Raw genomic sequence first — 13,749 nt, 5'->3', positions numbered from 1 at the left:
CTCTCTCTGTCCCAAAAATAAATTAAAAAAAAAAAAAAAAAAAAAAAAAACTAACATGATGGTGTTAAAATGTTAATACTTGCGTTATGTCAGAAATTACATCCTTCTCAATGATTTCAAAGTATAATGAAAAGCTTCAGGTGTCAACGTTTTAAAATGTCGACTTAAAAATACGTAAGGAGGAATATACACTTTCCAACCTCTTAAAGAGGGTACGTGACCAAAACACTTATTAGAGTCCACTCTGCAGGTTAGTCGTAACTACTTAACTAAATAGATGCTCAAATAATTCCTGCTCTAGTGTCAATAAACATCAGCTGATCGTGCCAGTTCTCAACGGGTTCAGAGATCCAAGAAGAATTAGAACCCCAAGGTTCTAAAGTAACTGCAGAAAACAGGACATATGGGTAGCAAGTAAATGCTTTTCAAGCCTAAGACTCAAATTCTTGAATCTGCCAATTAATCAACAGCTCCCTATAATTATACAAAGGAAAGAGTGTGCAACAGAAAGGCAGGCCGCTCCAAGAGCCCCCACACCCCCGCTCCCCTCTTTGTCCAGAGGAGAGACCGCTGCACCCACAGATGGGCAGGCAGTGGACTGTTACGAGCTGGTTCTCTGCAGCTCTAAAATATTGGGCGCTGCGCAGACACCCTCCTGAGGCCTTCAACTCACTGATGAGGCCCGCAGGGAGCGCGCCGGGCTGCAGTTTAAACCGTGAAATGCAGCCACCTTTAACTTAAGCACTTACAAAAGTTTCCACGGTGTTGCCAGGTGGGACGGTACAAGACAAATGTTTTAATAAATTGGTGTTTTATGAATTCACTGACACTAGGGGGTGTATGGTTTGTGTTCAAATGGGCAGTACTAATTCACCTTTAAATAAACTAGCCTCGGCTCAGAATTTCCTTTAATAGTATTTACTTGGAAATTCCTTTTTTATCTGGTAATTCCAAAATAAGTAAGACAAACCCTGCTGGAATGACTACCAATTCCAAACTAAGTCAGGAATCCTGGCTTAACTGCATTTTCCCGGATTATTTCTGTCACCAGAATAGCCTTCAGTCTCAGATCTGCTTTGTGAAGCTGAGAGCGTACAAACAGAGCGAGAACCTGCCAGAGTCCCATTAGCTAATCACCGACTTGGTTTTCTCTAATTTTAGTCAAGCATGCAGTACAATAAAATGGCAAACAATTACATCAACAGGAACTTCCAAAGCAATGGACTTTTTTAAAAGCGTGTTAAGAGAAAAACACGCTCTGGGTCTCTCTCGAGAATTCGATTCCAGGCGCGCGGCAGGCAGCTCTGGCCGCCGGCGGGCCGCACGAGAAGGGCCGGCTGCGGGGCGTGAGCAGGAGCCGGGGACGGGCTACAGCGGCTCAGAGCGCCTCCTCGACCCGGGAAAGGAACCGTGCGTGCTCGTCTCCTTCCCGAGACTTGTTAAGAGCACTACCTCCTCCTCCTCCTCCTCCTCCTCCTCCTCCTCCTCCTCCTCCTCCCTGCGCACCACCGGGGGCTGGCAGCAGCCTTCTCACGCGGGAACGGGAACGACACCCGCTTCCGGGAAGGGCAAGACGAGGGCAGCCCTGCCCCCTCCCCGCGCCAGTGCGCTGCGCTCCCGAGAGAGGAGCCGCCGCCCAGGCCACGCGAGGGCCACTACTGTTGTTCTTCCAAAGCCACCGGTGTCGGCGGGCAGCCGGGGTTTCCCAGACACCGTCTATTCCAGACAGGGCGTCCTGAGACGCTGGGCTCACGCCCCGCGTGCCAAGCCCGCCCAGGGCACTCGGGAAGTAAAGACAAGCTCGCACGGCGGCCACTCACCGCCCACGAGAAGCCGCCAACACCTGAGAGTTACTCAAACCCAAAGCATCTTAGAAGAAATGCTGACAGGCTTAGTAAACCAAGAAACAATCGAAGAAACTCCTGTCCCAGTAAACAGAACCACTATCATTTAGTTGAAAGGAACACTACTGACTGGAAGGGAGATGAAAAATCCTAAGTAAGCATGAAACAAGTCGGAACGCCACCACCACACGGCAGGAATCACACCTGAGCAGGAGGCTAAGACCCCCGAGTCTCCGATCAGGGGGTTGGAAGCAGAGTCGGGGTCCCCCAGCACACCCGCCCGGCCACTCACCGGACTCGACACCTTCCACCCTCAAACATGGTGCCGGCCGGCCCGAGAGCACCTCCGCTGCCTGTCAGAAACTCGCGGTTCCGGGCCACTGCCCGGGGGTCCTGAAACGGGGCCGCGCCGTCTCCACAGAGAAAGCCTCATCTTGCCCTTCCTCCTCGCTCCTTCGGGACAGACACTGAGCGCTAGCCACGGGCCAGCTCCGTGCTAGCCCCTCGGACCCCAGGGAGAGGGCGGCCACTCCCGGGCCCGCCTGAAACCTACCTCCCTGAGTGTATGGCGTCCACGCCCACCCGCCGGAGACCCACGAAGGCGGGCGACCTCTTCAGGGGGCCACCGCTTCAGCACATCGTACGGTCGCTACCTCCCTCAGTTCCCCAAACAGGATTGCTCGTTGTGAGAGAAGGGCCTAGATCTCTGGCTGGAAGGTCCCTCGATACTGCCGCTCAGAGAACCACGGCTTGGGGGCACGACGTGTGTGGCCGCCCCTCGTCGTCAGGGATTGCTCGCAAGTCGCTACCGAGACGAGAGGCGAGCCACATCCCGAGGTCTGCTTCAGAAAGGCAAGACCCCGCAAGGATGCCGGGCCACCGGGTCTGTCGCCACAGTGCCGCGGGACGAGAATCCGGCTGACCCTGCCCGCGCTGCCCTGGGGTCCTGACCCCGGCCCCGATCGGGGCTCCGGTTCTACGAGCCGAGGCCAAGGGAGACGTTGTGGAGATTTTTTTTAAAAAGCTTTAAAAAAAGCAACACTGAAGTCACAGTGGCGTTCCTGGTGAACCTTCTGCTTCGGAAGAGCCAGTCCTCCAACGATGCCCGAAGGGAAAATCTGGAACGTGCCCTTGCTCTTTTGGGGAAGTCTCTAGCTCAGAGCGGCAGCGATGAGCACGACGACCCGGGCTGACCCCCGCCTCGTCCGCGCCCCCCACGCAGACACCAGCAAGGACAAGAAGCCAGCGGCGCGCTCAGTAATCTGGCGGAGGGAGGACAGGACACGGCGCTCGCCGCCAGACCCGGCCCCGCCCTGCCGCTCAGGGAACCCCACGCAGCACCCACGGCGGTCCCGAGATAGCTCACCTGCGGGGCGCGCACGGGGCCGGGCTCCCCGTCGCCGCGCTGAGGGGCGCTGTGGGTGGCGCTGGCCCGCTCCCCCCGAGCCCCCCAGGGCGCGGCACTCGGGACTCCGAACGGAGCGTACCTGAAGCGCCGTACGAAGACGAGGACGGCGTTCTCCTCGAGAAGCTCTTGACGGCCAGGCTCTGGCCTCGCTGTTTTCGCCGCCAGGCTGTCCGACATTTGGAGTCGATGCTCTGTTTGATTCGATACCAGTCAGACTCCGTGATCCCAAATTTATAGAAAAGGTGACCTGAAAGCACACACCCCGTGTTAAAGGACGGCGAGACGAAGGCCGCTCCTCACGTCCCGGCCGTGTGCGAGCCACACGAACACGGGACAGCGACACGTGGCCGGGGGCTGAGAGCCTCACCAGCAGGTACCCGTGACGTCACACATTCAGGCGCTGACCGGTCCACGAGGCGGCCGGCTGGGTGCCGGGCCCCACGGGCCTCCAGCACGCCCGCGCTCAACCACGTCCATTCACACTCCACACACGGCGCTCAGGGGCCTCAAGGTCGGGGTTAAAACCGGAGCCCACGACGCCACTGGAGCTGCGTCCGCAAGCACCAGCTCCCCTCCGCCCGTGCCTCCGGGCCTGCGGCCGTCCCCCTTCTCCCCAGTCTCGGCTCAGACTCGACCTCAGCAGCCCTGCCCGGAACCAGCCGGTTGGACCCGGAGTCCCTCCCACCCGCACCCTGTCCGGCTGACACCTAGAGGACGGACACATTTACAGTGTGTGCTGTGCCAAGAGCCCAGACCGCCCGGGCACACGGCAGATGCCCCGGCCCCGGTGGACTAAATGCGGTCACGATCCACCTGAAGACACTCTTCCGTCGCTGCCCGAGTCCGAGGCCGGCTTCTGTGACTCGCTGTGCCCTCCCTCTGCGCCCGGTCAGGATGAAAACGCCCCGCGGGCACATCATTCTTTATTCCCGAGAGCCCGCAGCCCCGCGGAATGACATGCCCTCCCCCGCTCCCCGAGGCACATGCAGCCTTGCCCTGGTTCCTCTGGGCCTAGCGGGGCATCTTACTGACGCCCACACCCGTCAACCACTTACACCACAGAGCACTCTCAGAACGTGACTGAACGGCACCGGAGTCCTCCCTCCCCCACAAGGAAACGGGATCAGGCAGGCCACTGAGGCGCAGGGGGCCAACAGAGACCTTCACTGGACACTTGGCCTCTTCTCTGCCGAGACAACAGGAAGTCAGTCACCACCATGGGAACCACAAGAAACGCTCTTCGACTGGATGACCTCTACTCGAGCGGCTCGCGGAACTTCGCCGACTCACAGGAAAACACGTGGATGAAATTCAAAACTTTCATAATAAAAAGACGGAGCTGAAAAACTTCCTGTTTTGACTGCTAGGAAGGCCGCGTTTACACTGTCCGCGGAGAGCGTGACGGCCGCCTGATCCCTTAGACCTCCTCCTGCCGAGACAATCGCAACAAAGGGAGTGCTCGTTTTCCTAAATTCACAGAAGTATCAAGTTTCTTTTCTCTCGGAAAGATGCGTCTTGATTTCACGAGCATGTGCTTACGACCTCCGACTCTAAATACGACAACCAAAATTTCTGTCATCTAGATGAAAAGGCCTTGGGTTGAGGAGACACAGGATTTACAGGATCCGAAAGGAAAATAATCCAAGGAACTTCCAGCTGCATTTTGCAAGCCTCGTGCACAGAAGGAAATACACAAATGAGGCCCAACTCCTTGCTTGCTGATTTCCAGGTCACCTCTAAAATAGCCAGAAATCATCGATCAATATTTACTGAGTGGTTGCCACGTGCCCCACGATGGCTTTAAGTCCAGGGGATTGACTCGGAACGTTCTGGGCTGGTTACCAACTTTGATGTCACGGCAGAGCCGAGGACAGCGGTGCCGAGAGAGGGGAAACGGCAACCCAGCGCCATCAGAACGCCCTTCCCGGGACGCGCTTCGGTAAGAGGACCTAAATAAACCCCACCCTCCTGTCCCCACACCGGCACAGGCAGGGAGAAGCCTCCCGAATGCTGCTAGGAGCTAATGACGTTGCCTGAAATTTTAAATACTTGGTAACAGACACGAACGTACACGACACACATGAATGTGTGACGTTAACATTTAAGTTCCACTTTGTAAAAACCAATTTACCAGTTCAAAGCCTGGCTTACCCCTTTGAAGAAAAAGCATACGTCTGTACAGTTACACAGCAGCCGTTTTTAAATTCTCCGGAGACCTCGCTGCGTATTCCTGCCAACAGCACGTCCGGCAGCACCCACCCAGCGGCCGCCAGGAACGCCGTCGGGTCAGCAGCGCAGCCGGCTCCCCGCGGAGAGCACCGGGCGCAGGGGGAAGGTGCGCCCCAAGGTGCCCACATGCAGGCTTCGGCTCTGCCCTGAGGGGGCCCGCGGAGGTGTCGGGGTGCAGCCTCAGACCGCTCTGTGCTGCCTGGAAATGCGGCTTTCTCCGACTTTCCCGAAAGCCCACCTGTCTTTTCGGACAGCACGGAGCACCGCAGCTTAACGAACGAACGGTGGAAGAGACGTCTCATGATGAGTGACAAAGAGGTTACTTTGAGAGGCGCCTGGGTGCGTCAGGTGGTTAAGTGTCGACTCCTGGTTTCGGCTCAGGTCACGATCTCACAGTTTGTGACACCGAGCCCCACGCTGGGCTCTGTGCTGACAGTTTGGAACCTGCTTGGGATTCTCTCTCACCCTCTCTCTGACCCTCCCTAGTGGGGGCTTTCTCTCTCTCTCTCTCTCTCTCTCTCTCTCCCCACACCCCCATAAATAAACACCTTTCACATGTGATGGTCACAAGAAAAATGCACAAAATTAGACAGTCGACAAGCTAGCTTCAGAGCCTGTAGAATTGTCGGGAGTGAGAAGCTAACACCCAGGCCTCCCGGCACCCAGCCGGGTGGAGGAGAAATGGCCACATAACCCCCAGGAGCACCTCCCTGCCTTACACAGCACCCGAGGCCCCACCCACGGACACACAGGAGACCTGGGACAAAAGTGAGCAGCGACCCTGTGCAGGAGACGTGGCCACCTCCAGGCAGCTTCCGGTGCCTTCCCCAGCACATGGGATCCCCAGGCAGCTGTGGGGCTTCATCTCCTCTGGAACATAAGCCACTTGTCCCCTCACTGGCTTGGGGGAGAGTGCTCAGCAGGCAAACCCTCTCAGCCACCCCCCAAAATACGGTCCCTCTGAGCTTGCTTCTGCTGCTTCCCCGGCAAGCTGTCTGCTCACCCCCTCCCTCCCAAAGAGCTGAAGCTCCGTCACCATTAAGCGCCTTCCCACATCCCGGAACGCCCATCCTGACACTGGTGGTTCAAATCATAAAACCACACTCCAGCTCTCCAACAACGAGCCCCACATAGAGCTGAGACGCACTGTGGGAAAAAGAAACAGAGCTGGCGATCTCACGTCCTCGGTGGGTGGCATGGGGCTCATCAGCCACAGAGGAATGAAAACCACTATCACTGCTCACATAACCTCAAGTTCAAGGGGAAAGAACAGAAGACTGCGTGCCAGAGATTTATTTCTTAGAATTGGTCTTGACTTGACAGCGACTGACCTAGAAAAACAACAGAAATCTTTAGCCCCCGAGTGAGGAGGACTGGTCACCGCGCCTCCCCACAGACTGTGTGTTGTCCAGTGTCCAGGCCGCAGAGCCAGGTGAGCCCCGCTCCCCAGGCAGCGATGGCCCCGACTGAGGAGAAGCAGGAAAGGGAGGCTGAGGGCCGCGCCAAGGCCCTGTGTCCGGGCGACCTGTGAGCCAGGACCCCGACTGCTCACCTTCTCACCTGTGCTCACCAAACCTGCCCCCCTCTGCACTCCCTCTGGCGCCTCGGCGTTACCAAACACAAGTGCCGGGCACCCCCACAGAAGCCGCGTAAGGCACCGCGTTCGAGTATCAAGCTCCGGAGAACCCGAGCCCTGTGCCCCGTGAAGTGTCCTCCGAAATCCACGTCCTTCCCAGAACCTCAGAACGTGACCTCCCTTGGAAAGAAGGCCGGCGCAGGTGTGCTGGGATCCCACGGGACTGGTGTCCGGACAAGGAGAGGAGAGGAGCACGTCCACAGGGAGGACACGAGCAGTGACAGGAGCCGTGCTGTCACACGCTGCCAGCCGGCTCCAGAATCGCAGGCTTACGGCCTCCGGGGCGGAGAGAAGGGGGACTCCCTGCTGCTCTGAGCCCCCAGCGCGCGGTGCTCCGTGACTCTGTGACGCCGCCCCGGGACACCCCGAGCGCACCAGGGGACCTCAGCTCACGCAGGTGGGCGCCAACCAGCTTCTGCGTCACGGCTGCGCGGTCACGAAACACCACCCTCTACGGGCGCAGCTGCTGGGACGGACCGGGGGGCCGCCATCCTCTGTGAACGCAGGGCTCTGGCGTGTGCCAAGCGGAGCTCAGACCACCTCCCGAGGGCTCGGGGGCCCCACGGGACCTCACCTCCACACCAGCAGGCTTCGCGATACCTTCGGAGGTCTGCGACTGTCCACCCGACGGGTGCTTTCGTCGCGTTTCTAGCAGCTCACGCGGGCGAGCAACTCGCTCCACATTACAGTCCAGGAGAGGCTCGGTGATTCGCTGGGATGAACCGTAAGAACGAAAGCCGAAAGCCGTACTTGCAAATCAAGGGGGAGAAGGCAACGGGTGGCGTTCTTAGCTGAGAGCCCCGCCCGAAAACGTTCCGGACGCTTACGGCTGTAGTAAGGTGCTGCTTGTACACACGGCACACGATCTATACGGCTAGCTTACCCGAGTGTGAGGGAGCCCTCCAATCCGTGGGAGCCCTAAAGCTGCACCCTGAAAAGCGTGTATTTCTCAGGGAGTATTTTAGGCACCGCTTCCCTCCCGAAAACGCACATTCCCTCGTTAGAAAGGCAGTTCTCAGACACACGGCCCACGGATGTTTCCGAATTCCTTTTCCCCAGAGAAAGGAAAGGGAGAAAACTACTTCTGTTGACAAACAAAAAGGGGAAATTTAGATGAGAATCCTCCCCGTGATGACTGCACTTGGCAGCAGCAGCTGTCGCGTTCTGGAAGCTGTGAGCGAGGCTCCCGGGTCCGCAGGAAGCTGAAAACAGAGGCGGGCGCGACAAAGCCACCGAGCCACCGAGCCACTCGGCCCTCAGCAGTCCGATCCACTGCTTCACCTGTTGTGTTCTGGTTCTTGTGCAACAATCTGAACCGGCCCCAAGTCAGAAAAAATCAACAACTACTTTTAACACCTCAAAATCACATCTAAAGGTTCCCACTGAGAGGGCCCCTCGCCCGGTGAACAGCTTCTCACAGGAAGTCCAGGACGGGCTGCGGGGAGACGACGACGACAGGGGCCTAGTGTGTGTAGATGGTGCGCCCGCCCCCTCGCGGGCTGCGGTCCGAGTATGCGTGACGGGGCACGTGGGACTGGCCCAAAGCCAGGCGGTCAACCCTCTGGAGTCCTGACTCAAACCCAACCCGCCTGTGCCCCTTCAGCCCAGGACTGTGCCCCGGCCACTAGGGGCCGAGGAGAAAGCCCAGGCTTCGCAATGGGAGGAGCCGGCAGGCAGGTGGGTGTGCGATGGGACTAGGCACCCGCCCTCCCACCCAGCCACTCCTCGAGCTCCGCCCAGGCCCCCGACACCCCTCTTCCAAAGGAGGACGCCCACCGTCACCTGCTCCAGGCGCACGTGATGGAGCCGGGCTCTCACAAGGGCCACATCCCGCCTGCCCGCCCACAGCAAAGGTGCAGCCCGCCCCAGGGTCTGCAGGGCTCCGGGCCCCGAGCCCGCGCCCCTCTTGCTCCTCTGGCTGGGAAGCTGAGAACGCAGGCTGCACGTGGTGGGTGGGGGCCACCAGCTCAGAGCCACGGTTAGATGGCCAGTTCCAGCCTAGTTCCAGGCGACTCCTCGCCTGCTCTCTCAACAGGCCTCGTCGGAGGGAGGGAGTCGGTGAGGGCAGGCCCCACGGCTCCAGGAAGGCTCCCTGTGGACGGTCTCTCACAACTGAGCGCAGGGGACTGTCTTCCTTTTGAAAAGCCACTCCTTCGTTCTCTGCGAATCACATGTGAAAAAACAGCGAACACACGTGCTCGGGGTCAGGGACCCCTCCCACTTCACCGACACCCGCAGGCCGCCCCGGCCCGGGAGAGAAACAGGCCAAGTGAGGCTGCTCGCACAAGGCAGCTGTCTGTGGCGGCGCTCCGCCGGCCCCCGGACAGCCCGGCACCCCGGAACTCCTCCTCGGGCCCCCACGGGAACACGCGGGCGGGCCGGTCTCCCGCCCAAACACTCACAGGCCCCCACCACCTGGCTTCGAAGCAAATACAACCACTGTGCTGGCAACTCAGAAGTTTCTGACGGTCAGTCGGCCCTCTGCTGCAGGGAAATCGGGCGACCTGACCTCCTGGGTCTCGGCTCAGCCGAGCCTTGCTCGTGTCTCCAGAATTCCTGGAGTCTGTCTGCCCTCCTCTGCTTCCACTGCTGCGACCTGGGCCGTACCCCCGTGTTAGTCTCTCAACACAGCCCCGCTACGACACCGTCCTTCAGTCTCCCTGAAGGTCACCCTGCTAGGCGCCCCGCCCCCCCTCCCCAGGGCAGTTTCACAACCCGCACTACCGCGTGTCTCCACGGTACCGGGCACCACAGGCGCGGATGCGGGCACACTTCCATCCCCCAGGAGCTCACAAGGAGAGGCCGTCTGGGGCTGCGCTACCTTCCGGGGGGGGGCTCGGCTCGCCCGGCTGGCATGGGCGCATGCGGTACCACAGCTGGTGAGCGCAGGGGACGCCCCAACCTCCCAGGGGACGTGCCCTGAACCTGCGAGGCCGGGGCAAACAGACAGCTCCCGCGCTGAGCCCCTACTGCGCGGCACATGCCAGCATCTCGCGCCTCCTGACGCCCCAGGAAGACAGCTCGGTTTCCCGGATGGCGGAGGGCTCATGGGAGAGCCCAGGTCCCACACACAGGAACAGAACCGGCCTGTCTGGTTGATGCAGCACGCAACCAACACCCCCCCCCCCCCCAGTCTCCCTGGGCACCAGCACACTGGCCCCACCGCCACGTGCTTCTGCTCTGGGCCCCACCCCCGCCCCGTTTCCCCACCACCCCCCCCCCCCAGTTTCCCCACCACCTCCAGGGAACCTTCTCCAAACCTCTGCCTAATAACCTGCACGTCACGGCCCGCACACAGACCGCCCGTACTCCTTGGACTGATGCTCCAAGGCGCGTCTCCAAATGAGAGGCAACCACCCTCCAGCCTCCGGTCCTAGGAGGCCTGTCGACTCCCCACGGGAAGAGCAGCCTCCCACCCGGAGGCCACTGTGCCCACGCAGCCCCGGGCCCCGTCCAGGCCACAGACGGAGCCTCTCCATCAGGGCTCCCCTTCCAAGCCCCTGACACACTGCCAGGGCCGTGGCCATTTACAAACACCTGACGGCCCGCAGAGCCATCGGGAATCGGGGACCACGGCTCCCTCACCCTCACAAACCCGCCACACAGGGCACTATGGGTCACGGGGTCACACACCACCCCACGGCGGCCTGTCGACATGCCAGCACGAGTCCGCGGGCTGCACACACACCACGTGCCCAGAGACCAGAGTGGCGCAGGCACACCGGAGGGTCCCAGCTGGCATCACGCTCCAGCCCGGGGGCTGGCGGACGGCGGCAGCCCGCCGCCTGCTGTTGAAAAATAACGTTTTGTTGGAACACAGCCGGGCCTACTTGTTTGTCAGTGGCCACTCCCAGGGCGGAGCGGTTCCAAGACACCCCGCGGCCCACAGAGCCTGGCCCTCAGGAAAAGTCCGCCGCCGACCGTGAACCGCTCTTGCCCCACCTCGGGGGCCGACGTCGGCTGGTTACGTGAACGGCCTCTCAGAAGAGTACCAGGGACGGTTCTCAGCATCCGTGACAGACACCCCTAGCGGGTCAGACAGGAGAGGCAGAAAGTGGAGGGCCAACAAATGGGGACACCATGGCGACGAGCCGCTGTAGTGTAAGAGGGACCTGGGTTCTGTTTCTTAGCGACTGCCAGGAAGATCTACAGTCAGGAGAAAATGCTCAGTTTTAATCTAAAGTATAAGAGAACAGGTAAAAACCTACCTGCTATTTTTAGAACAACTACGGAAAAAGTCTTTCCGTTTCTCTCTGTCCTCAACAGAAGGCTTGTGGATCGACGTCAGAGAGTTTCCTGTGACAAAAACGACTCCTTCCTGGTGCGACAGCACCCTTCCCTGGTCTGAGATAGTGAGTTCCAGGTAACTCACTCACTTCCCCGCCCTTTGCTAGATGAGACTTAAACCTCACATTCAAGCACAGCGGCCCTCCAGAACCTGGGTCTCGCATGCGGCTACCCAGCCTTTCTGTGAGAAATCTCGTGTCTCGTGTCTTTCTGCTTCATTTTGTGTCTGTATCGTAAGCCACGTCAACGCGTCCCGGAGTCGGACGGGCCCCGCGGATCGGACGAGCCCAGGGGTGAGAGGCAAGCGGGTGCTGCCGATAAGGATACGGGCCACCCGCAGGGCCGCCTGCACCCCTGAAATGTCACCAATGGTACACAGGGATCACCGACTCGAGCACGGGGCCCTCTTCAAAGAGGAGGCGCACCACACAGGCCGTGAGGACATCAGGACGGGCACCATGAGCTCCGCCGGCTACGGTCGGGAGGTCAGCCCATCGTCGGCCCTCCTGGAAAGGAAGGAGGGAGACGGCACCCTGCTCGCGCCAGGGGGCAGCCAGGGAAAGGCCGCGGTCGGCAGAGGATGGGGAAGGCTCTGGCTCTGCTCCTCTCTGGGCCTCGGAACGGCCTGAGGACCGGCGAGGCCAGGGTCTTCCCACGGGCAGGCACCGGCGGACGTTCACTAAAGGAGACGCTCCATCCGGAAGTTGCCCTCCCGGCTCTGCGACTAGTGCCGAGGCCAGCGTCCTCTCGAGCCAACGGCGCGGGGTCCGGACTCGGCCCCGGGACGCTACCTTACCCGACCCGCCCCCAGCCAGACCCTTCCCGCGACCGGGCACCGGCGGCGGTGAGCAGAGAGAAAGGCCACACTTACACCGGATCCCGTAGATGGTGAGGGGGTCGAGCTGCTTCTTGCCGTGCTTGCCCTGGCCCGAGAGGTTGGACACGGCCTGCACCTCCCGGTGGAAGAGGTAGTCCAGCAGCGTCAGCGCCATCTTCTCGGCGGTGCGGCAGTTGGTGCTGATGTGGAGCATGTCGGACGGGATGATGGCACAGCGCACCCGCATCTCCGGGTTGTTCTCGTCGCCCAGCCAGGTGCCGTTGGGGTAGTCCTCTGGGAGAGACGGGACACGGTCTCACGTAAGCTCACGAGTCCAGAGCACCCCGTGCCCAACTCAAACGCGCTCGAGGAGGATCCTCCCTGGGGGCCGTTGGCGAGCTGCTCTCCCAGCTTCCAGAGCACGGCCAAGAGCCCCGGGGCGACCCCCAAGGCCACAAAGGAGAGGCGTGGACACCCACGGCTGACCAGAAACCAGTGCGTCGTTTCCCAAAGAGCCGCCGCGGTTTCCAGCGATCCATCTCAGAAACAAGACGTAACGCTGCGACCCGTAAACACCCCACTGCCTTCCAGCCGGGCTTCCCTGGGGCCGGGCCGGCCCCACGACCTCAGTGAAAAGCACACAGAACGCAGGCGCCGTGCACCGTCAGCCGGTCTGCAGCCGGGGAGACGGGGCTGCCCACAGCCCTCGCGAGTCTGGTGGCAGAAGGCCCCGCAGCGCCGGCCGAGGTGCCGCCCAGACCCGACACCTGGGTCTCGGTGTCCGGAAGCGGGGACACCAAACGAGCTCTAGCCTCCAACCGATTCCCTCCACAACTGCCGCAGGGGAGCTTCACCAGCGACTTCTAACCACCGTGCTTGTTTCCGGCCTGCTGGCGCCGGGGAGGACAGGAAGCAAGAGTGGTCCCCAGAGTGTTAGCGTCAGGGGTCGGGAGGGGAGCTCCCTCGGGTTCCAGCAGCAGGACAGCCACCTGGAGCCCACCGGCCTCTGGGGCGACAAGAACCCACGCACAGGCCTGGAAGTGCTCTGAGAAGAAGCCGCGTGGAAGCCAGGCACGTCCCACGTGAGAAAACGGACCTGCTGCCCTGCACTGCGGGGGAGGCAGCCGGCCAGCTCGGGGCGGGGGGGGGGGGGGGGGGGGGGGGGGACGGACAAGGGGCTCCAGGGCTGCGCAGACCGGCCCGTACTCTCCTCACTGCGGAGCCCTTCCGTGAGGGCTCGGGGCTCCCCTGTCCTGTTCTGTGGACCTCCCCCACCCCCACCCCTCTCCCTTCCCACCTTTGACCTCCCAGCAGTGAAGCTGGAAGTCTATCACCGGAGAGCACCTTCCCCTGACCTCCTATTCAGAGCACCGTGACCTTTTTCCTCTCCTTGTGGAAACTTCGTTCCCTGCCACACGTGCTTTCCTTAACCCCGAAAACCGCGCCATTCGTGATCTTAAAATCTCAAAAGTACCGTTTTACGTAATGAAAAGCCCCGAGTCTCGCCTGACTGCAGGAGCAGGGCACA

The 13,749-nt window shown here is 60.5% G+C and overlaps 1 protein-coding gene across 6 annotated transcripts in view; it reads right to left on the bottom strand.

Annotated features, from left to right (window-relative positions):
• The window catches only part of BANP (BTG3 associated nuclear protein), a 112,348-nt gene that overhangs the window by 32,016 nt on the left and 66,583 nt on the right, over positions 1-13,749 (bottom strand). For all 6 annotated transcript variants that reach the window (XM_058707379.1, XM_058707380.1, XM_058707378.1 and 3 more), the window contains 2 exons: positions 12,276-12,515; positions 3,332-3,499 (listed from right to left, as the gene is read on the bottom strand). In XM_058707379.1, the coding sequence (XP_058563362.1) occupies positions 3,332-3,499; positions 12,276-12,515 (408 nt within the window). The remainder of the gene's footprint in view (positions 1-3,331; positions 3,500-12,275; positions 12,516-13,749) is intronic.

The sequence above is a fragment of the Neofelis nebulosa genome, chromosome 17 (assembly GCF_028018385.1).
Source record: "Neofelis nebulosa isolate mNeoNeb1 chromosome 17, mNeoNeb1.pri, whole genome shotgun sequence".
NCBI lineage: Eukaryota > Metazoa > Chordata > Mammalia > Carnivora > Felidae > Neofelis > Neofelis nebulosa.
This window is presented reverse-complemented; position numbering and strand designations above follow the sequence as displayed.